This window comes from Scardinius erythrophthalmus (genome assembly GCF_964197995.2).
Source record: "Scardinius erythrophthalmus genome assembly, chromosome: 5".
Taxonomy (NCBI): domain Eukaryota; kingdom Metazoa; phylum Chordata; class Actinopteri; order Cypriniformes; family Leuciscidae; genus Scardinius; species Scardinius erythrophthalmus.
Window position 1 is genome coordinate 10,433,580 of NC_138225.1, and position 24,021 is coordinate 10,457,600.

At 37.9% G+C, this 24,021-nt stretch overlaps 2 protein-coding genes across 3 annotated transcripts in view; one reads left to right on the plus strand and one right to left on the minus strand.

The window, feature by feature from the left end:
* Nucleotides 1-16,313, plus strand: part of znrf3 (zinc and ring finger 3) — a 70,638-nt gene extending 54,325 nt beyond the window's left edge. For both annotated transcript variants that reach the window (XM_081365670.1, XM_081365671.1), the window contains exons 3-8: nt 8,253-8,327; nt 10,860-10,991; nt 11,655-11,762; nt 11,967-12,134; nt 13,474-13,576; nt 13,676-16,313. In XM_081365670.1, the coding sequence (XP_081221796.1) occupies nt 8,253-8,327; nt 10,860-10,991; nt 11,655-11,762; nt 11,967-12,134; nt 13,474-13,576; nt 13,676-15,342 (2,253 nt within the window). In that variant the 3' untranslated portion in view covers nt 15,343-16,313. The remainder of the gene's footprint in view (nt 1-8,252; nt 8,328-10,859; nt 10,992-11,654; nt 11,763-11,966; nt 12,135-13,473; nt 13,577-13,675) is intronic.
* Nucleotides 16,314-16,770: 457 nt separating this feature from the next.
* On the minus strand, nt 16,771-22,555 carry coq5 (coenzyme Q5, methyltransferase). Its single transcript, XM_081365672.1, has 7 exons — nt 22,251-22,555; nt 21,747-21,896; nt 19,690-19,911; nt 19,499-19,605; nt 19,132-19,220; nt 18,433-18,544; nt 16,771-17,682 (listed from the first exon to the last, which is right to left on the minus strand). Exons 1-7 carry the CDS (start codon nt 22,444-22,446, stop codon nt 17,581-17,583), a joined length of 978 nt encoding a protein of 325 aa, XP_081221798.1. The 5' UTR covers nt 22,447-22,555; the 3' UTR covers nt 16,771-17,580.
* Nucleotides 22,556-24,021: the final 1,466 nt, after the last annotated feature.

Sequence of the window (24,021 nt, forward strand, 5' to 3'; positions counted from 1 at the left end):
AGAAAAAGAAAATCGCACATTGTTTCTTGGTGACTCTCTTGTTTACTCAGAAATTGATCAGATTACGGAAGTACAATTGGTTAGAAACAGTAATTCACGTTGACTTAAAATGTTCTCTTGCAACATACCTCACATACCAATTTGGTATTGAGAGGAGATCGAAAAGACAGGATTGTTTACTTTTCCTGTGCATGGTTAAGACTGGAAAACCGGTATAAAAACAAAACATACACCCAAATAGAGAGCGAGAGGAAAGCAAAAAAATGAGGGGGAAATTTAATTAGCGGTTGTCCATCCTGAGGCGCAGGGTTTGCAGTCACCAGAGTTAGCGGGAAGCCGATGGGCTTTAAATTAGTGGCTGCGTTTTTTTTGACTGATCGTTGAGTGCAGGGAAAGGAAAGAGGAGGGGGAGCCTTGAGAATGATAAATGGAGAAGAGGGCAATTTTACGACCCCTCAGGAAGTTGCTGGCATAGCTGGGAACCAAAGCTGGAGTTCATTCTATTAATGATGAAATAATGAACAGGGATTCTCCCACAGAATGTCAGATGACATCACCAGCCTCCCTGTCATTGTTTCTCGTCATTGAGGCGCCGCTGATAGATCAAGTGGGTATCATCTGGAGAGGAACATTTAGTTCTTCCAAAAATCATCACCATTTGATTTAATACAATCAACATGTAGCTGCTGAATGAGAAGAAATTCACATCCACATGAGCTAATATGCCAGTCAGATGGAGTTTTAGATGCAGGAAAAGACTGTTTAAAACCAATTCAATGGACTAGTAAGTATAGAATGCTAAGTCTGTTTGTTATCTGAATGTGAATGCAAAGTATGACTATTAGCTTGGCCACTGGCACAATGTTTTCCAAAGCATTCGGCACACTTTACCATACAGCTACCATTTTTTGGGGGAAAATGCTTCTACCTTGGTGGAAGTGTCTGTCTGTCTGTCGATCTAAATTTGGGCCCTTATAAATATATTGTCATGTTTATATTTAGAAATATACTATATTTATACTGTAAATGTCCATTTGTGAGTTGCAGGAAAAACGGAGAACCAGTCTTTCTGTCCTGTGAGTTATTCTTTGGCTACACAGTTGCAGGGCCTCGTATTTGCCTCGTGACAGAGTCAGTCCCTTTGCTAGGTGCCCCACCCCCCCCACCCCCCCCCCCCCCCCCCACACACACACACACACACACACACACACACACACACACACACAAGCACATGCAAGTGTATTTTCTGGTTATGCAACAGGAGCTGGAAGTGATGAGAGATTTTGTTAGGGGAGGGAAAGTGAAAGGATGACTGGAAAGAAAAAGGTTGATGGTATGGTGATTTGAAGAAATCAATGCATTTCACAGGAAGAAATTTAATTAGGATTTATTTTTTAATTGATTTAATCCAGTGTGTCAAACTAGCCGTAAATGAAATGAATGGCAGCTTTATTCACCTGAACTAGCGTGTGCATTTTATAAACAGCACACCCCTAAAGTTGGCTAATTAACAGGTGAATGTTCCCTCTGTGAAACAACTTCATAAAACATTGTTAATTAGCTGTAAAAAGCATTATGTCATTATAAGGTTATTTTGAAGTTATTTAGCCTAATCTATACCACTTACCTGAACCTAGCCTTATCTTTTCAGTCCTTCAAACAGTTTTTACTTCCAGCATGAAACTGAACTCAGAACAGGTCTGAACAAGAAGCTGACCTGTAGTCCAGGGTCTTCTGGTGCCTTCCCTCAAATTATCCTATATTAGTTCTGCACTACTTAACAGGGGCCTCCAATGAGACTGGCATCTCAGTTAGGTCGCTGCGTCCGCAGAGCGGGCCAAAATCAAGACCTGTTTTTCAGTAAATAACCATTGACTATGTGAAGGCATGTTATTAAGACCCATTTTCCGCTTATCTTTAGAGAGAATGCTCTACTCTAAATGTCAATTTAGAGTTAAGGCAAGCTTTAGATCAAACTTTAGTGACTGGTCTTAGAGGTCTCTCTCTCCATCTGTTTGCAGTAGTTCAGTTTAAATAGTTGTGACTTTTTCAGTGATAATCAAGGGTGCTTGTGAATAAAATGTTTTTTAGGGTCTGCAATCTGTGCATACATTTAATTCCATATAGAAAATTCTCATTTGCTGACCTTTTAAAGGCACACTATGCAGTTTCTGTTTTTGTCAAACAGCAAAGTCGCTGTGGAGTACTTGTATTTAACATTACTGTCGTAAATACCAGTCACGCAAAGTTGTCTTTGCACTCTTCCGACCGCGTTTTCTTCGTTTTCTTCGTCGACTCTGCCGTGATTCACGTCTGAAATGCGTGCTAGTGTCTTCCATAGAGGCTGCTTCATATGTTGTTGATGTATGTGACGTCGTGCCGTAAAGCAAGTCGAGATTCTCGCGAGATTTAGCGGGGTGCCACCTCTCAAACCTGCTTTGTTATATTAAAGTACAAATCTTGCATAGTGTGCCTTTAAGATGTGCATGTTGAGACTTAGTACAGTTGCATATGGTCCAGTTCACAATAGTTCACTGTTTCCACTAATAAATTAAGCAGAATTTCAGAGTTTCTTAAGCAGCAAATCGGCATATTAGAATGATTTCTGAAGGATCATGTGACACTGATATAAAATATAAAATAGTTATTTTAAATGGTAATACCATTTCACAATATTACTAGACTTTTGATTAAATAAATGCGGCCTTGAGAGAATTAAATACTTGAATAGTAGTGCATGTTTATAACTTTAATGAACTGTTAGTGTAAATGAATGAATGGGAAAACCTAAATTATTATTAAGTCAAATCTAAAACTGAAAACAGAACTATTTTTCTGTCCAAATGCCTTTTGTTTGTCTCGAACAATTTTATATGTACTTCCAGGCAGAGCTGCTGAGACAAAGGAAGTTTAATTTAACACTAGGTTTGTACTGTGATTTGTGTTACTACATGACTTTTACAAGCTTCATAAACATTTTTCACCCATAAAAATAGTTTTAAATGTTAACACGTTGTACTCATGGTTGCTATAAAATGTAGCTGTTATTGCTTAATGGACTATTTTTTCCATAAGACAAATAATAAACCATAAGTGTAAGTGTGTGTAAGTGTCCTGCTTGCTGGCAGCAAGTTTTGTGCGGCACATTTATGCAGCCTCTAAGAAATACGTTTTGGTGCGGTATGGAGAATGTGTTACCGTTTATCACGGTAACAAAAATACAAGTAAATGGTTACATCAGTAATTAACAAAGATTTACTTTTTAATGATAATTCCATGGTATTCTCTACAGTACTTTGGAGTAATATATTATCGAACAATTTAGTGATCGATCTGAATGCAATACCATGAGATAACTACTTTAACACATTATTACTACAGTACTTTTTGCAGTGGTGTAAAATGTTTGAGTAATTTTACTCCTTAAATACTGTATTTTCTTTTTTAAGAAAAAATATTTTTATGTAGATTTTTATGATGTTTAACATTCCACAAAAGATTCTTTATAGTGAAAAAAGTTTATTCAAATGTTTTTCACACTAAGAAAATAGTTCTTCTATGGCATCACTGTGAAAACCTCCTTTTGAAACCTTTATTTTTTTTTTTGTTGTAAGGAAAGTAACCTCATGTAGTCAATAAAGCATTTTGTGGGTGTTTTTATTTAGTCTTCCTAACATTTTTAGGTAAATTGTATGTACAAATTCTTATTTTTCCTCTTTGCTTTTCAACCAGTGCACTGACACAAGTCAACAGCAGAAATATAACCTTAAAAAATGACAGCATAAGAGCAGCTGTAGCCTGTGTCTATTTAGCGTTAAGTGTTGTGGTTCTAGTAAGGACCTCAGTGTAAACTTAAGCTAAGTGTGTTGTTTGGATTTTCGTGTTAAGTGTAGCTCAGGCAAACCCAAGTAGTGAAGAGACTGTGAGAAACCAAGTAGGCACAGTTTTGTACTTTGCTGACTTGGATGCTTTTTTTATTTTCCCTTTCTTTCCCTTCAAGAATCTAGGACTTGCCTAAGTAATGTCTTGGCACTTTCACAGAAAATATAGGGTGATAATTTTTTTTTTTTTTTTTAAAGTCCTACCACATGTAAGTAAACTCTAAATGAGGAAAGTATGCCTTTATCTTTGAGGAATCCCAACGGCCAGAAGGCAACCTGAAATTAGAGCGTAATGGCAGAGCTTTGCTTTCTGAAGACTTAATTACTTTAATTATAGCAATGCAGAGAGTGTGTAGGATTGCTTAAATATAAAAAGGGGCGAGGAGGAGAAAGCGAGAGGAAAAATTGCATAAAATCGTAGAGATGATTGCTTCAAGGATCTATAAATTGATTTTAGCCCACCTGGATATCACAGTCACTGTTGCACCGGTTGATGTACTGTAGTGCTTTCTAGCAATCATAAGTTCATTGAGATTTAAACTACGTATTTTGCAGTCAATATTACATTTATTTCTTACTACAGTAAAGGTACAGTTATAGTACCTTCTTAGGGCTATATGATTTCTGCAATGCTGAAAATGCGGATGGAATCGTGGAATCCAGTCATAATGTCTGGTCAGTTCATTCTAATGAATGAATTGTTTGTTTGGATGGTTCCATGCAAAGGATTCACTTTTTAGGCTCTGCACAAAAATCCTTGTGCAGTATTTTAAATCTTCTCGATTTATAACAAATTATTTGCGTTTAGTGTAAATGTATCCGTTCAATAATCTGGAACACGAAAATTTTGTCCTAACTGACATTTTTCATTCCATGGTTCCCATGGAAATTCGTAAATTGTGCTGTCTAATGTTTTCATATTGATTATTTGTCGATTTAGCAGTCTAATGCGCAAAAAAAAATACTGTATGACTGGTTATCAAATTGTAAATTATGTTATCAGATAGTTTTATATTTAAAAAGATTTTGTATTACCCTTACGTAGCTTTAATGTAGTTAGCTACTTTTTGTAAGTAGATTATTGTGTAGCTAACTAATTCAAAAGAGTAGCTACAATTTCAAAGTAGATTCCTCAACACTGCTGGTGGCCATTGTTTGCAGGACACCTGAACAAGGTGTCTGTGTGTCTGCGTGTGTGGGAGGTTGCGCGGTGGTCTTTGCTTTGTCTTAAGAAGCTTTTCTTGCTGTCGTTAGACAAGTTGTTACATCGCAGCGCTTGCTCAAAGTAGATTCCATGTCTCTTTTTTCTGGCCTGTTCCACCATCTCTCTCTCTCTCTCTCTCTCTCTCTCTCTCTCTCTCTCTCTCTCTCTCTCTCTCTCTCTCTCTCTCTCTCTCTCTCTCTCTCTCTCTCTCTCTCTCTCTCTCTCTCTCTCTCTCTCTCTCTCTCTCTCTCTCTCTCTCTCTCTCTCTCTCTCTCTCTCTCTCTCTCTCTCTCTCTCTCTCTCTCTCTCTCTCTCTCTCTCTCTCTCTCTCTCTCTCTATTGTTCTATGTCAACCACCCCTCTCTCCAACCCTTCATTTTACTCCTAAAGATCTTTTATCAAGCCACTATTAATAATTAACTGAAATTGCCATCTTCAAAAGAGCCGAAACACAGCTGAACCGTTCGAAGCACATTGATGTGGAGCAAACAAGGTAGAGCGAGAGAGTTCAGTCTGTTTCCGCATTCCTTTGGATCAGTCAATCAGCTAAACAGTAGTATGAATCTAAACGTTGACAAGACATAGCCTAAACAGTCATTAACTTCCAATTCGTTTTCATCTCTCGAGATGTTCCCTCATCCAGCGTCAAATGAATTCCTTTGGATTCTCTCACGTCTTTCTCATTACAATGTTTACTGAGCATATTCACTTTTAAATGAAAATGACAGGTCTTATCAAAGACCGTAAGTTATGTCTGGGAATAATAAAATGTTGCAAAAATGAATTAAGACTATTGTGTGGCTTATCTCTTGTCATCGGATGCCCATTTTCCACAAGCTGGTATGATTCTTTAGGGTGTTCATGTAAAGTTTGTAATATGCTTCGGTTAAAATTCCTCAATGGTTGTGTAAATCAACAACAGTTTTGTTCGCAGTGGCCTGTTTCAGTGCATGTCTCTTTAAATGATAATGAGCAACTGCTCACCCCACCCCTCTCTTCCATGGGGGGTGTCGAATGGCTGAGGGCAGAAATATGCTAATACGGGACAGTCCGTCAGTGGTCGTGGGCGGAGCATGAGCATTATGACATCATAGTGCTCAGAAAATCCAAAGGGCCTGATCATTGAGTGTTTAGACTTTTTGAGGATTAAAAAAAGAGGAGTGAATGGATTTTTTCATTGTAAGGTGGTTTTGTCCACACACTGCAAAGACACATTTATATGCAAACACCATATAAAAGTGAAATTTGCATCCGATGACCCCTTTAAAATGCCTTTTCTGCCAATGATGATTTTTTTTTTAAGCTCTCCTGAGATGAAATCCAAAATTATGGGGAGATGGGAGAATGGGGTTAGTGTGGAAAATGTTTGCTTTTTCCTTTCATTTTAAATTTGAGTTTGGTAATATTGCTGCATAACCTCTCACCCAACCCTTCCGTGCTGTACGACTGCAGTCCCATGAGTTTTCTCTGGGTTGTTTTTGTTCTCTTGCACGTTCTTGCTCAAGCTTTAACAGAAGTCAGAATGGGATTCGGTTTCACTGTGATTTTCCTGTGGGATTCAGTGAGTCTCGTGTTGAAATATGTATTTGATAATGAATGTTGGCACCGACATTTTAAACAATTTTCCAATGTTTTATTCTATTTGGACTTGAAAGTTACTACTTATCAAGAAGATCAGCTTACCACAACACCAGACCCATCATTGTGTGGTAGACATCAAAATACAAAATGACATGGTTAATATGTCAACTTCCATCCATCTATCCATTTGTCTATCCATCTATCTATCTGTCCATCTATCTATCCAATGTACCATTTGATGTTAATGAACGTGTATTTGAATTACTGATGTCTTTAGCTACTAAATCCCGACCTAAACCAACTTTCGCATTCGGGTCTTTTACGTGAGACTTCCAGTGAAATCACTTTGACGTAAATGAACAGTGAATTGCGGATACATGTATTGTTTGTTGAACAGTCACTGGCAATGTCTCTACCACCCACACACACACACACACACACACACACACACACACACACACACACACGCGCACGCGCGCACGCACGCACGCATAAGCACACAGGCAGTGTGTGGAGAGGCCATGCTTTCTCTCATAGTACCCAGAATGCCTTGGGCTTGGAAAAGTGCCATCCCTTTGCTACTCTGATAACAGAGTTATAGAGCTGCGCATTGTCGCTTTGATCTCTGTATTTTCCTTTTTTTTTTTTTTCTTTTTTTTTTTTCAGCCTGTTCTTTTCTCTTTTGCATGAGTGGAGTTGGAACATACCCAGCCATCAGTGTAAACAAAATGCGATTCCGGGTATGTGATGTTGATCATCTATTAAAATAATAAAACAATGAACATCAAGATGGCAATAAAATGGTGAACAAATGAAGCAATGAAAGCACAACTAAATGCATTGATCAAAGCTTTGAACTGTAGTTATGTACAGAAAGCCACTGTAACCATCACAAAGTACTTGTTCTCCACACTGAGTCATGTGAGCCCTCTAGCTGAAGTGTAAGAGCGACCTCTATTGGCTGGGAGAGAAACAGGTAGAACGTTTAACTTGGTGTGGAAATATTTACTTAAGGCTCAAAAAAAAGTCACATTACTGCAGTGTGTCTTTAAAATGGACTGCTTTTAAATGAATCCAAATCTTTTAAATGAAGAAAAACTTTGATGTGGAGCCTACTGTTGCTCCCACTTCAAACATTTGGGGTTTGCGGTCTTACGGTTTCTTGTATTTTGAATTGTTGTCTTTTCCCATAAATGCAGTAATTACCAGTGTTGTTATAGTTAACTAAAATGAAAACTAAAACTATTAAAAGTAATCAGTAATTTAAATAAAATCTAAATATTAGTTTAGCAAGTAACTTTTGAATAAAAAAATAAATGTAATAAAAATAAAAAATGACAGAAGCACATTATAAAATGACTGAAACTTAAACTAAAATCAAAAACTGAACATTTAAAAATAAAAGCTAAGATCAATTATTAATAAATACTAGTGTGTGTGTATACACCAAAATAACACTGGTAATTTGCAGTGCTTTATTCTTTTTCCACTGTTTACTTTCAGCACTGCATTGTCCGTTTAAGATGAGATTTCAGCCCTTCAAGTATAGAAGAATAATTTTTGTTTGTTTGTCACCGTCCTCACAGGCGAAGAGAGCCGTTCAGAGAGGGGCCACAGCTGTCATCTTTGACGTCTCTGAAAATCCAGATGCCATCGACCAGGTGAGTGTCTATAACATCAGTGATGTGCTGAATGTCATGACAACTTCAACCTAATTTGATCTTTATCAGCAATACATCCAGTTTTAATATTACCATTTTCTAGAGTAACACCTGTCCATTACATGCATAATGTATGAAAAACATAAATTTTAATTGGATCCATTATTATAAATGGATGTATAATGAGACTATATATTTAGTTAGTTATAACAAGTTTTTGTAGATAATTTCAGCCTTCAGGGCCGTTTACATAACACCATTTTCAACTAAAAACGGACAACTTTTTATTCGTTTTGGCCGTTCATTTACACAACAACTGCGTTTTGGGGACCTGAAAACACAAACCTTTGAAAACAGGTTTCAAAGTGTAAGTAAAATTAAACCGTTATAATCTCTATGTAAACAACAAAAACGCACATTTGCATATTTTGTGTTCAGTCTAAATAGTGTTCCTTTACAAACTACTGGTTTGACAGCATAATACAGCGTTTTTGTCATTTTCGTGGATCCGTTATTTTTAGTACATCAGTGTTGTGTAAACGTATCCTTTGTAGTGCTATACATTCAGTATATATATTTTTTTCATTTATTAATTTTTCTACTTTATACTTAAATAAAGGTTGAAGGTTTAAAACCTCACATTCTGAACTTCAAAACTCCCATTTAGTGTCATCGGTTTGTAATGTGGTTTGTTAATGAAATTGCCTTCAATTGGTGGTTGCGTCCCAGTTTGCGTACTTACGCTACATACTGAATTACACTCATTAATAGTTTGTAATCAGTAAGATTTCTTTTTATTTTATTTATAAATCAGTACATAATTATATCATTTGGGCATGTTTGGCACACTGTTTACAACTTCCAGTCTAATTCTAGTAGCACATTCTGTTTAGGACCGAATCGGATGGGATGTATTGGTATTTTCTTTAAGAAATGCAAATGTTGTTAAAGATATTCAGTGGTAATTGAAAGGAGCGTGTTTTCCACTACCACTTTATTTCCATTTACTTAATGGAATCACTACCGTGGTGCAGCACCTATTCTCAGCACTGTCTGTGGAAAAGGCTGATCTGCGGAAGTCCTTTTCTTTGTCTCTGCTTTTGAGAGAGCAAGGGTCTTTTTTTCCACTCCCCTCTCTTTCACTGTGGTATTTTTCTCTTCCAAACCAGGCCCAGACTTGCTTTTTTCCCCCTCTCCTTCGTTCAGTTGTTAAACGGTGTACAGACGAGATAAAAGAGCTTCTGTGTAGACCACATGAAAAGAGTCAGCGCTGTACATTCCAGTGCCAGCACCTCTGTCCAGACTCATTCGGCTTCCTCGGTTGCACAGATTACAGTTTAAAGCCTCAAGGCTTTGGGGAGGACGAGGAGAGTTTTAATCACGGGGCGAAGCATTAAGGGAAAAGCTTTCATCATCACCTGCTAGATCCTACCCTAGTTCCCTACCCCAGATCCTAACCTAGTTCTGTCCTTATTCATTTCTCTCTTTCTTTCTCTCTCTCTCTCTCTTTTCTCCCCCAGTAAGCATATGTACATTGCCAAAGACGTCTGTGAATGATACCTCAACTGAAAAATGTATGCTATTACTTTAAGTGATCTAATTTTTTTCTGATGGGTTACTAAATGTGTTAAAAATGTGCGACAGGTTTTGCTTTTGTTGTAAACAATCTTTAGTAAATATCTTTAGAAAACAGATTCCAGGAAAAATATCATAAACATCCCAATTTCTGTTAAATGTTATTCTATTCCATGTGACAAACACCTTAGAAGTGTATTGCAGATGAGCGAATGCTGTAAATCGTCAAGATAAAATTGCACAAACCGCAAAGACGTCTCTACGATGTATGTGTGCTGTTAGAGCCTGCATTTCTATCGTGTTGTGATGTGGAAACATAGAGAATGCGTTGTTTGAAACGGGAGGATTTCCCTGAGTCTGTGCATCTTTTCTTGAATGAAAACCCAACAGACCTGAAAAATAAGAGGGGAAAAGAACGCTTAAATGACTATCTTTCAACTTCCCATATTTCACATGAGAGACATGACGACAGAGGGAGAAATAGAGGCTTAAATATCCCTGGTATTTCCCTCAGGTTTTTCAAATTACAGACTGGAGCTGTAGTCTGAGGGAGCTACAAGGCTAAATTGAGCATCCACATTTGCAACATGCAATTGGTTTACTGCTACTTTCCCCTTCTATAGAAAAAAAAGGCCAACCACAGTTTCCACGTCTGGACTCTATAGGTTGCTTTTTCACATGGGTGTATGTTGTCGGGGAGAGCTTTTCCCTGGCAACCGACTTCATGTAGATTGGGCAGATTGAATAATGATTGGAAACGTTATTCATTAAAATAATTACATGTATTTTTCTAAGTGCATCTTCAGATGTAAAGCCATAGCAGTGTAATGGGTTTTCTGCTGCTTTTGAGAGTTTTTACTCAAAATAACTATCGTTTATTTGTTAAGTGGTCTGGCATGAGAGCTTGAAATCTCTCTCTCAAGTTTTTAATGTCTTTTCTCTCACTATTTTGTCTAGTTGAACCAGGTTTCAGAGGACCCCTTAAAGAGGCCGGTGGTCTATGTCAAAGGAGCCGATGCTGTTAAACTGATGAACATAGTCAATAAGCAAAAAGTTGCACGAGCCAGAATCCAACATCGACCACCAAGGGTGAGAGTTCACACTTGTATTGCATGCAATAAAATATATTAGTATGTTAGTTATAGTAGGAACTTTATCTGTCACAACGTTTATCTACAACCCTATTTCCAGAAAAGTTGGGACGTTTTGTAAAATGCAATAAAATTCACAATCTGTGATATGTTAATTCTCTTGAACCTTTTTTTTTAACTGACAAAAGTACAAAGAAAATTTTTCCAATGTTTTCACTGACCAACATTGTTTTTTTGTAAATAAATTTTGATATTGATGGCTGCAACACACTACAAAAAAGTTGGGACAGAGGCGGGTGATAAAGCTTAGATTATACAGGCACTATAAAGGTTAGATTATACAACTCTTTTTAAACAGTCCACAATTAGGTGAATTGGTAATAGGTGTTATCGGGGAATAACACACTGCTGGATTGCGCGATTGACCAATCAGAGTAAAGTATTCCACAGAGTGTAATAAAACTCTCTAAAAGTCGTAAAATGAATCTCCTTTAAAGTACACCCTCTAGGGCAGGTTGTGTTTGGCTGTTGCGTTATCACATGAGTGTCCCACAAAGAAAGTTGTATTTTAAAAAGTTTGTAATAATTTTTTTTATGTAATCTTTTGCGTACACCTTATCTGTAAAATGTTCTGACATTTTCCTGTTGTTGTCTACAACAGCCCACAGAGTATTTTGACATGGGAATCTTCCTGGCGTTCTTCGTTGTGGTGTCTCTGGTCTGCCTCATCCTCCTCATCAAGATAAAGCTCAAACAAAGACGCAGCCAGGTGAGGCTCCATAACGCAGTTTTATACATATTTGATTACACTGTAACAATTCAATTTGAGGTCTAAATTTTGACCTCATCTTCTCATGCAATTTGATTCATTCACAGAAGGCGTCTTGTTTCATGTCAATGTACAATTTAAAGAAGTTCGTTTCTTGCCATTCCTAACATGCCTTCTGTACATAATTGTTTCCCCACCTGTCAGAGTTCCATGAACCGGATGGCTATTCAGGCCCTGGAAAAGATGGAAACACGCAAGTTCAAGGCTAAGGTCAAGGGTCAACGTGAGGCCAGCTGTGGAGCATCAGACTCCGTGAGCAGTAGTTCCACATCAGACTGTGCCATATGCCTTGAGAAATACATCGATGGTGAGGTAAATATCTTCACAAATGTTCAAAAGCTTGTAGGAAATAAAAAACTCAATTAAAAAGGTTTTGCACACTGGCCAAATTTCCTCACTTTGTCAGTTCTCTAATATCTATTCCAAAACCAAATTACAGGCTAACAGATTAAAGGAATATGCCAAACCACTATTGCATGACCCTGGAAAATTAGTCATGCTTTCAAGTTTATTTATTTTGGTTGATTTGGTTTATTCAGCAATGGACCTTTTTGAGGTTTTTGATAATGTCGTCTTAAACATCCATGTTTTGGCCTCCCTGTGCTTCTTTTGTCTCAAAATATATGAAGACTAACGCTGGTGACATTTCTTTATTCGCCTTTGTGGTTATGTGTCATGCTAAAAAAAAGCACACAACAAAGAAATCAAGTCGTCTTAGATGCACAGAGGAAGTGGCGATATAAAAGGCTCAATGGCATCAAAGGGTTTGTCTGTGATGATTAAGAAAAGCAACAAAAGCGGGGCGGAAAGGCAGAGGGAGGGGGGATGAGTCATGCTTGGGGACAGAGAATGACTTCTGTGGGTGAGATCTGTGAAGTTAGGCTTTCTGTCTGAAGGCACAGGAGTGCATCTCTTCGAAAGGGATTGAGAATGTTAGCATCTTGAGCACTGACATACTGTGTAATGGTGGCGCCATCTACAGTTCACATGCACAATGTGGTATTTTTGCATCTAAAGCAGGGGTGTCAAATTCTGCTTTTGGAGGGCCACCTTCCTGTTAAGTTTCGTTCCAGCCCTAATTAAACACACCTGAACCAGCTAATCAAGGTCTTCCAGATTGCTAGAAACTTTCTGGCTAGTGTGTTGGTGCAGGTTAGAGTTAAATTCTCCAGGGGTGCTTCTCATTTATTATTTGTGCATCCTCGTTTCCTTTCCTCGCGTCTTAGCTCCTCTCCCTTAGGATGCGAGGGAAGGATACACCTGTGTATATCCCTCGGGAATCTTCCTCGCTCCTCATTCCTCTCCTCCTCGCTGTGCAATTAGAGAATTGGGATGTCCTTCAAAATGGCTGAGTTCGATCAGTTTTCCTGGTGACGGGCTAGAGGAGCGAAGAAATGAGGAAGTATTAATTTGAGTATTGAGAAGCACCTCAGGACATTGGCCCTCCAGATGCAGAATTGGACACCCCTGATCTAAAGCAGCTCTGTGACTTGGTAAAAGCATAAAATTGGGGCCCATGGTTATCTGTTTTTTGGGGTTTGCAAAATTGCATTTCAGGAAGCTTCAAAATGTCATTGCAATAACTGGAAGGCCCACAAAAATGTAAAGACAGACCTGTTGACCTCACAAATCTTCTCCTCCACACTTGCAGGAGCTGAGGGTTATCCCTTGTGCACACCGATTTCACAAGAAATGTGTGGACCCTTGGCTACTTCAGCACCACACTTGTCCACACTGCAGGCACAACATTATTGGTAAGCATCAGAAACCAGCTAATAAACTTGTCAAATATGTCTAAATAATGGGTCTTGATTCAGTAATTTTTTTAACTGTGCATTTTTATTTTCCACCAGAACAAAAAAAGGGAAACCCAGGTGCCGTTTGCCTGGATCCAGGAAACCCAGTCCACAGCCGCCAGCAGAGAGTTGTCCTCCCTGTTCATTATCCAGGAAGAGTGCACAGAGCTGGGCAAGTGACGGCCTACCCTACACGGACCAGCATGGACCCCCATGGCAACCCCATCACTGTTTTAACAGTGGACCAGCACCCTGAGCAGGGCCTCTATCCTTCGCAATCTTCCTTTATTCGGGGTTACCCTGCCCTCCATTTGGACCGCACACTAAACCCGCACCATTGCGGCATGGAGCATCGCGGCCCTGCTTACCCACAAACCCATACATTCAAACGGCCCAAATTCCATGGACGCAACTTTTCTCGTGCTGCCTGCTTTTCCCAGTACGAGACCATGTACCAGCACTACTATTTTCAGGGCTTGACCTTTCCACAACCTGAAGGTCAGCCTGGTAATGGACTACACAAAGGTCACAGTCGACCCTTCCAGCCAGGACTTTTGTATCCTACTGTGGTGCACATGGCACCGGCTTCATCTTCTCGTCTGGGTGACTCCGGAAGCACCTCAGGACTTAGTTGTTACCACGGGCACCGCTCCGTGTGTAGCGGTTACCTTGCGGACTGTCCTGGAAGTGACAGCAGCAGCAGTTCGGGTCAGTGCCACTGCTCCTCAAGTGACTCCATGTTGGATTGTACGGAAGTCAGCAACCAGGGCGTGTATGGAAGCTGTTCGACGTTCCGGAGTTCGCTAAGCAGTGATTATGATCCCTACGTGTACCGAAGTAAGAGTCCGTGTCGGGGATCGGCTGGGGAGGCTGGGACGCTGTTTTCTGCCGCCCCTCCAGCTGATGACATTTCGGCCCCAGTATCAGGGATGATGGACTGCCTACAACCTCCAGTTGGAGTGTGTTACAGTTCTGGGGACCAGTTGTCTAACTGCAGCCTGGAGCCCAATTGTAGTAACCACTCTTCAGTGGAAAGCAGGGAACTTACTAGCACTACCTCAGCCGGGCCCCTAGAGGGCTCATTGGCAGAAAGGAGCCACAGCTCTGTGAAGCCTTGTGGAGAGCAAGGGGTAGCTTGCAACTGCTGTTTTGAGGTACCTAAATTACACTTAGAACGTAAAGGCAAGGAAGGAGAAGACCGAGGACGCTGCAGATGGGCCGCAGAGTCTCAGGCGGTCGCTTCCCCACAGAACTTTTATAGCGTTAGCACAGAGCAGCTACCGTCTCCAGATCATGTTAGCTATGACGGACTGCCGTGCTGCTTTTACACAGAGATGACTGTACACAGAGGAAGTGCTAGTAATTACGCTGAAGATTGTTCAGTTAACGTACAGTACACCCAGACAGACAGTGACGGATGCATGGGTCAGGGTTGCTGTGAGCTAGCACAGCGAATACCCATAATTCCTGAGGATACAGACTGTGAATTAGGCTTGGGTCCAGAACCACAAACGTGTTTGCTCCCTCCTAGAATTAACCTAGAGAGGGAAGAGAGGACTTCTGAGGAGAATTGTGACTTGTTTTTCACCTCAGGACAATGTAGAGGTCAAGTTTATCAACAGCCTCAGGATGAAGAGGCGACAGCACTGTTTTCCTCACAGTGTACTGGCGTGTCTGAAACACAAGGGGGTGGCAAAGCATCTTATGATAGATCAGGGCTCTGATAGGAGACCCCAAAACAGCACAGGCTCTTGAAAATCAATAAATGTTAAACTTTTAAATAGTTGTGTTGTCAAAACTCTGGAGTGTACTTATCAGAAATGGTTTGCTTTTCAAATTAAGATTTTACAATTGTACTTTTTTTTTTTTCAGTGTTGATCTTGTTCATTCCTGTGGCCTTCAGAATCTGTCACATCAACACAATGGTTATAGAAGGCAAAAGTACAAAGCTAAATAACAGCTATATTTGAATTTCACATACTTCCTCATGCAACACAAACTCAGAAATGTGAGTCATACAGAGCATCATTACATGAATGCTTTCTTGATTGGACTAGGACCAGGGATTATGTCTAAATGTATATGACTAACTTTTACGTTTTTTATGACAATTTAGATTATGCCTAAGTTCCATGTTATTAGCGCTAAGATAATTTGAATGCTCTTTTTACATTCAGAATTGCATGCGAGCAGTAAGAAGTCATACAGCATGTACGTACATCTCAGTAAACTAAATGATTTCATTTAGAGAAATAAAAACCAAAATGGAACACTTCATGTGGAGGGAGTGCACATCAGGTGCTGGGGTCATTTGTCACCGACAACTTAGCTAGGTGTAAATCGGACTTGAATATGTACATCTCCCTCTTTCTCTTCCTCTCTCAGGGCCTTTGTCTTTTTAGTAAAGAAACAGACCATTAAAAAAAAAAACTTCCTCTTTTTTTTTTTTTATACTTGTCAATGGAGACTACTGAGCTACATGTATATCACACCAAAGTTTAGTTTGTCTCCAGGGTACAGTCAAAACACCACTGGTTGAATTAGAACCTGACTACTCTATAGGGTTAGAGGTGTAGGATCTCTAGTGTTTGACCCCTAAGTTGCTCTTTTTTTTTTAAGCTAGCAGTTTGTCAGAAAGACGCCAAAGTATAATGGTTTAAAGAGATTGGAATGCAGTGGTATATATATATATTTATATGTATCAAAAACCGCATAATTACCTTTAATTACTACACATTGCACTCATGCTTTACACATACACCATCATATCATCATGCCTTTCTGTTTTTACAGAGTATTTTATACTGTTTCTATGAAATGTACCCATACAGCTTACACAGGCGGTCATTTTAAAATAACTTTATTTATACATAGACTAAAACAGTGCCGTAACATGAGAATCTACTCTTGCCTTGCATAGAAATATGTACTGCAAATATAGCATTTTTTCTGGGTACTTGAGTCACTATTTAATATTTCGTATTGTTTGTAGCACTTAAGATTGTATAAAAGAAAATGTGTACAAAAATTAATATTTTTTAATTTTTTTAAAGATATAATTATTTTCTCCATTATCATTTTACAAATGTTAAAGGTTAGAGTTTGATCTGTGTATATTTCTGTATCTGTGTAGCAGCACATTTCATAAATGGAAATATGTTCTCTGAATATTTATTGACTAATATATTTATCTTTAAGCCATGTCTTATGTTCAGAGTGTCTGAGGTTCTTTTCTTTTTTCTTGAGATCACTAATAAGAGATTTGTAAATACATGGTAATTGCACACAAGACGATTAAATATTCTCTGACCAAAAACTGATTTGAAAATTTTAGTACAGTTTTGTAACAAAGTGTACAAAGATCTTTAAAAAAATATATGGTTTTATTAAAGTAAAAACACGATTGACTGTTTCATTTTCGCCCAGCACAACACATCACAGGGATGTTGTTCATGTTATGGACCAGTTCCACTAATACAAAAGTGTGTGGATTTGATCGAGTCCAGAAGTAGAACTCGCACAGCATCATATGAATGATGGGTAATTCATTGGGAGTGTTCATTACTAAACTTACATTGTGCAATGAGATCAAATAAAACATTTTGTCTTTTTTGTTTTATTAGGTCAGCATGTGCTTCCCAATGACCGAAAACCAAACACATTGTCCAGCTTGTACAAATAAAAATAGTGCTCACATTCCATCAGCTTCAACATTTTCAATATCTCAGGAAAACATTTCACTCAAACTTTAATGAACAATTGAATCTCTTCCATTTTCACTTCAAAGGGTGAAATGTTTCAATATACCAACAGCATAAATATATGAACAAAGGACTTTCCATGCGGAGTTTCCTAAGAGCCAGTGCCTGTTGATTTTACTGTCGTCCCATTGTTTGTAGAACTGCACTCTTTCTTGTCAGAGTTCATTTGGAGAGAAAGCTATACTCATGTGGATGTGGTACTCAGAGCTTGAATCCTGAATGAATGGCAACGATTCCTCCCGTCAGGTTAAAATACTGGACACACAAGAAGCCAGCATCCTCAATCATTTCCTTGAATGTTTCCTGTGGAAGGCATATAGCATGATAAAGGTTTCTCACAACGTATTCTATAATTCGTTTCCACACAAATACTAAAATGCTTCATTTCACTCTTTGCTTAGATTACCATAGTTCAAATGTTATTTACAATATTATAATACTTTTTGCGTTTTCAGGATATTTTAGCATTGAAAAGCTGCAAAAATAAAACAAAGGCTGTGCCCGAAGGCTAAATCTGAATTTGAATAGTAAATAGCGAGCGCGCATTCAAAAGCAATTTCAATACATTTCAACACATATTGATAGCTGCTTCCTGATGCCTGCAAATTATATACAATATAATTAACCAACCAACCATATAATTGCGAAAACATTGAAATAATTTTTTTCCCTCCCTTCTCATATTTTTTTTTCCCATCACCATGTCCCTTTAGGGGCTCCGTAGAATGCCTAATTTGCCAACATAGTATTAGGCTTCAGGTACCCCTAGCATGGACAAAATTTCAGTGTGGCTTTCACAAAGAAAAAAAATGAAATCTTGAAGAAAAATAAAATTAAAAATGATCCCTTAGTTGATGAAACACCCTTATAAGTTCTTAAATTTCAAGCCAACACGGTTTTATTTTAGGCAAAATGAAGATAGCCATTTGGATCAAAGCTACAAGGAAATTATTGCACTTGCACGAAAAGTCTTCTAAACACTCATTGTGCCATGTCTCTTATGCCTATCAAATAGTTGTATCACTAAGGAATGTGGATTTTGTTTTTTGTTACCTGGTCTGGGAACTTTCGGATGCTTTCCACCAAATATTGATATGATTTCCAGTCTCCAGCGATCACTTCACCCAACGCAGGGATCATCTGAAAACTATATGCATCATACAGCCTGCAAAAAATAAATAAATCATGGAGCAATTCACATACTATACACTGTGTATAATTAAGATTACTTTTTTTTTTTTAAGTACATAAGTTATTACAAAAAAAAGTGATTAATGATTATAATATTTTTTTAGCATAGCACAATACATACTATTCTAAAGTGTGTTTTTAAAGAATAGTGCCTGACAAATCAAAGACTGTGTTAATGACTGGCAAAAGAGCCCTAAAAAGACATGGTGATGAAAAAAATATGAAATGGCACGAAAAAATGAATATTTCAATGGTTTTACGTTCCCGTGTTCACTCACAAAACCTTTGCTTTAGAAATCATTTACTTATTTTTCCTCCGTCACCATGTCCCTTTAGGACGGTGCTCCGTAAAAATAAACGTCGACTGAAAATATATATATTTTTTATTTCAGCTAGTTTCCAAGGCAACATCTCTCATTTTCATTCAGTTCAACTTGTACAAAAATAACTAAAATGCACAAAAATAACAAATTAATACTGAAATAAAAATGAATAAAAACAATATAGACAAAAACAAAACAAAATGACTAAAAATGAGTGATACTAAAATAACACAATGACCTTGAGAGAAGAGGGTTGGTCACTTTGCTGAATTCTAGACACATGAAGCGTCCACCTGGCTTAAGGACGCGCAAAGCCTCTTGTAGAGCCTGCAAACAGACGTCATCTTAAAGAAAATCATAATAATAACTAGCCTACAGAATGATCAAAGACCTCATACACTCCCATTCTTCAAATATGGAAATGAATATATGATAACAACATGAAATGCAGTATGTTTTATATTAGATAGCAAGACACACAGATCATAAGTAGTAGAGCAATACGGACAACAATTCAAAGTTAAATGGCTTCAAGACAGTGTAATTTATTTCAGTGTCTATTTTTAAACTGTTCAGCAATCTGATGAGAAGTGCAGAGTCTTTACTTGCTCTATGTGGGTGACATTTCTGATGCCGAAGGCAATAGTGTATATGTCAAACTGATCGTCATCGAACGGAAGCTCTTCTGCATCGCCTGCGACCCATGACAGACCTGCAAGCATGTGACAACGAAATCAACCTTTAGATTTCACTCCAAAACATGCATGATCATGTCTTTGGTTGCAGATGATCATACCTGTAGTGATTCCTGCTGTCTCCGCTTTTTGTTTTCCAACTTTGAGCATTTCTTTATTGATGTCACACACCACGGCCCGTGACTGTGGAGGCCCTGCATCGTCGGACACATAATGTCCAGTGATGTCCTGCCACGACGGTGTCTGACGGGATTTTGCTCTTAGCCGCTGCTGACGATCATACATTGAGTGTGTGTACTCCAGGAAGCGGAAAGAGATGTCACCTACAGCAGAATAGCACATTTCTGAATTTGTACGAACATCTAGGGCAGGGGTTTTCAATCTTTTCAGTGCCATGGACCCGAAATATGATCATCCCAATCCTAAAATTTAAAAGGCAGCTACGTGTAAGGACCCAATTTATTCAGTGAAAAATCATTATTATGTGTAAAAATGTCAAATATAATTTGGAAAATAAGTAGATTCTACTGCGTTACATCACATTTCTTTTCTAATCATTTATTTATTTGATTTTTTAATCACATTTTTTATTTTAATTATTTATTTATTTACAACGTTTTTCTCTCAACTTTTCCACGGTCCAAATGTATGTTTTTGAAACCTTTTTGCTTTTAAATACTTTGGTCAGTTCAGGAATAATTTATGCAATTTTATATGAAAGAATTAAAAGAGCGGTTTCATGACCATCCTTGTATTGTTCAACTTGTCGAGGTTGATATGGGATCTAGAAAATAATTAGTAATAAGTAATGCAATAGTACAGTAATCTAATCACACTGTTGAAGATGTAATTAGTAGCTAGTAATGAATTACTCTTTCAGAGTAACTTACCCAACACTGATGTTCAAGAAGCGCATTTTAAAGACAATTAATATTTAAAAGACACTTTATATTCAGTAATATTGTCAATTTTATTGCATTGACAGTATTGAATGAGAACAAAACTTGAACACTGTTATTGCACTGAATTGAATCAACACTGAACTGACTGAGCTGAATAACGACACTATCGCCTTGTTTATAACTGAATAAGGCTTGTTTCATAATTTGACGAACTTTGCACTAAACTGAATCAACATTTAAAGCTGCAGTCCGTAGTTTTTCCTCTTTGACGCCACCTCTTTTGGAAATCTGCAATTGCAGTTATTCGCGGAATTATCAACTTTACTTGGTTTGTGCCCCGGCACGGCACGTTATGAGGAGAATTAAATCTACTCGCGCTGATTAAATCTAACGATCGCTCATCATATCACGTCAAACCGTGCAAATTATACTTTGTTCTCAAATTGTTAACGTTAACAACATCAGCATTGCGTGACTACATTTAATGCCTTTCCGATATTTATCCTTGTTTTCGCATGGGCCCGGTTGCAGTCTCTTTTTTTCTTTTGCATTTTACAACGGGTGAATCTCCAGTTGTCACTGGTGATTGTCGTTTGAACCTTTCTGGATCTGCCATCAAATTGATAAGTTTAATTATATCAAGTGCTGTGAGAAAAGGCTAGAAATCTCCACCTCCAACATCCTCACACGCAATATAGATTACTAGCCGAGACATCTTCTTTGAATGTACAGATGTGACGTAATGACATGCTCGAATTTCCTGCGGAAATCCACCAGTACCTCTGAAATTAAAAACATTATTACAACTTACAAGCTTACTGTCTTGAATCAAGCTACGGCAAGCAGAGAGTTTTGAACACTGGCTGGTTATGTACTTGCTCAAACATTTATTTTGGATAATTTTTAACCCAAAAAGGTTACGGACTGCAGCTTTAACTGAGTAATGCCACTATTATCTTCGGTAGAACTGTTTTATAGTTCATTTCATAAATAAAGAACTTTGCAACATTCACGCTGCTATTGAACTAGGCTATATTGAGCTGAATAATCACACTAGTGTGTTTTTAGAGCTGCTTTTAAGCTGAAATTGTATTCGTTTAATAATTTAAGAACTTGGCAGCATTAATGCTGTTATTTTCTTGTTTATTACTGTGAAGCTGCTTTAAAACGATCTGTATAGTATAAAGCTCTAGTCTAGATAAATCAAATTAAAATGAATGAAATGAAATAAAGAACAAGTGATAGTGTTGATTAACCTGTGCCACCAGCCGTGTCCAGTAGCTGTAGCCCCGGCTGAGGGTTCATAATGTGCAGCAGTGTGTCTTTCCACAATCTGTGGATTCCCAAACTCATGGCGTCATTCATCACGTCATACTTCTCGGCCACACTTTCAAACACCTTATACACTGACAGTTGAAAAACAACGAGAGAAATGGAAATGTCATGCATGCCTAGTGGACAGGTTCTAGCACACACTATCTAATATCAAAAACTCAATTTAAACACGTTTAATTAGGCATACAACTAATCATACTAATGAGCATAAAATAAACAACCATACCAAATATGAAGGCAGATACAGTTGCCAGTAGATAGGTTCCATATACTTGTACAGAACAACTAAAAAAGCCAGTTTAATTTTGTTTAGGTATGTGACATTTAGGTAGCAGGACACATAAACGTATCATGTAATCTTGTCATTTATTCTCTTTTGAGTAAGTTAGTCAAACAGTCCTAATAAACTGATGTGTGTAACTCACCTTTCTCTGCTTTCTCCTCCTCTGGGACTGTTTGGAATCCAAAGTGCGTACTTCTGCCCTCTGTGCTATCGCTATATCCTCGACACCCTGTGATTCCAGCACGACAGCATAAATGTTTGATTCGACACCGTGAAACATGATGAATATTTCGCGTAGAACTGGAGAAAAATCTAAATGCCCTGATGGAGGCCGCCATGTTTCTCTCAAGTTCAGTTGCGCAAGCACTGCGTCATAAACCCGTAACGCGACGAGTTGTAGTTCCGGCGGATCTTTGTTGGACTACAAACATGTAGATGTTGATCTCCACCTGCCAGAGATCAAATATTCAGTAAATATTAACAGTAGTAAAAACTATGGTGCTTGACAGCCAGCCTTGACTTGCATAAAAGAAAATGGACCCCAAGTTAACGATGTCTTGATTAACTTTTGTTATTACCCCCTTTTAAAACATCTTTATTGGCAATTTAAAGCCCATAGTACATGTGTGAGCCATGCGAATGAGCCAAATGTATTTTTAATGTGTGTTTGAAAGCTTGTTCTGTGGGGACAGGTTTGTTCACAATTATCAAAATTATAATAAAAAGATAATTTTACTTTATGGAATATGTATAATATGTATGTAGGCTTATATATATATTTGTTGTGTAGACGAAAGCATTGTCTAACTATTTAATCTTGTCACACAAACGAGTTGGTGAATCTTTAAAAATGTATTTAGGCTATAATCATTTCTAAAATATTTTATAGAAAGATTTATTAGGCAGGAAGATTTATTGATAGATATTTCTGGATTTCTAGCTTTATTGTTTTACTTTTTATTATTGTGAATACAGTATTCTTTAATTATGTCCCTTGATGCAATTACTATTCTTTTTATTGTATCACAGCTAACTGGAAAATGTTTATGCTTTGGCAATTCAAGTGTGCAGACAGATTACCAGATTAAACAAAAAATCGAACAGAGATGTGTGTATTTCAGTTTTTCTTCTAACACCGCTAAAACTCCACGAATGCAACTGCTATTCATCAGGGAAAGACATGGCAATAAAGTATGTGTTAAGTAACCCACACCAGTAGGGGGCACTATAGGATTCATAGTCATGCTTGTTGAATACGCAGTGCTTCTGATTAAGCGTATTCATTATCTGTGGTATTTAACGAGTAAAGGCTGATTGTGTTTATTGGCAATCAAACAAATCACCATGAATTTAATAGATGCATTAGCTGTGAGTGCATCATTTATTCAGATCAGTAAAAAAAAAACTAATTGATGAATTGTATTTATTTTGTGATTTATGTTTGTGTTGCATTGTAATACTCTGAATGTGTTCACCTCACATACCATGAACATCTGCAGGTGGGCAGCCCCACACACACACACACACAGGGGAAATGGCTTACACATGGGGCCTGTAATACAGGCTTTGTTTGTGCATCCACTCTACGTCTGGTAGTCATTTTATCTGATAAGCATTTAAGCAACGCAGAAAACATCAGAGCTGAATTTCTTCCTTCCTTCACTTTTTTTTCCTCTTCAGCAGATGTTGTTTTGGAGGTCTGTCTAGTTTTCAACTACATGCTTGTTTGCATATTTCCCCCTTTGTCATGTCTGTTTAATAAAACGCTGTGGTTGTGCATGAAACTTTGGTCATCTTACAAGCAAATTTTGGAGTCTCCCGAAGGATCTAATTTGCATTGTAAATTCCCTCTCTCTCGCTCTCTTCTTACTTCTATGTAAATGATTGCATGACATCATTAAAAAAATACAAAG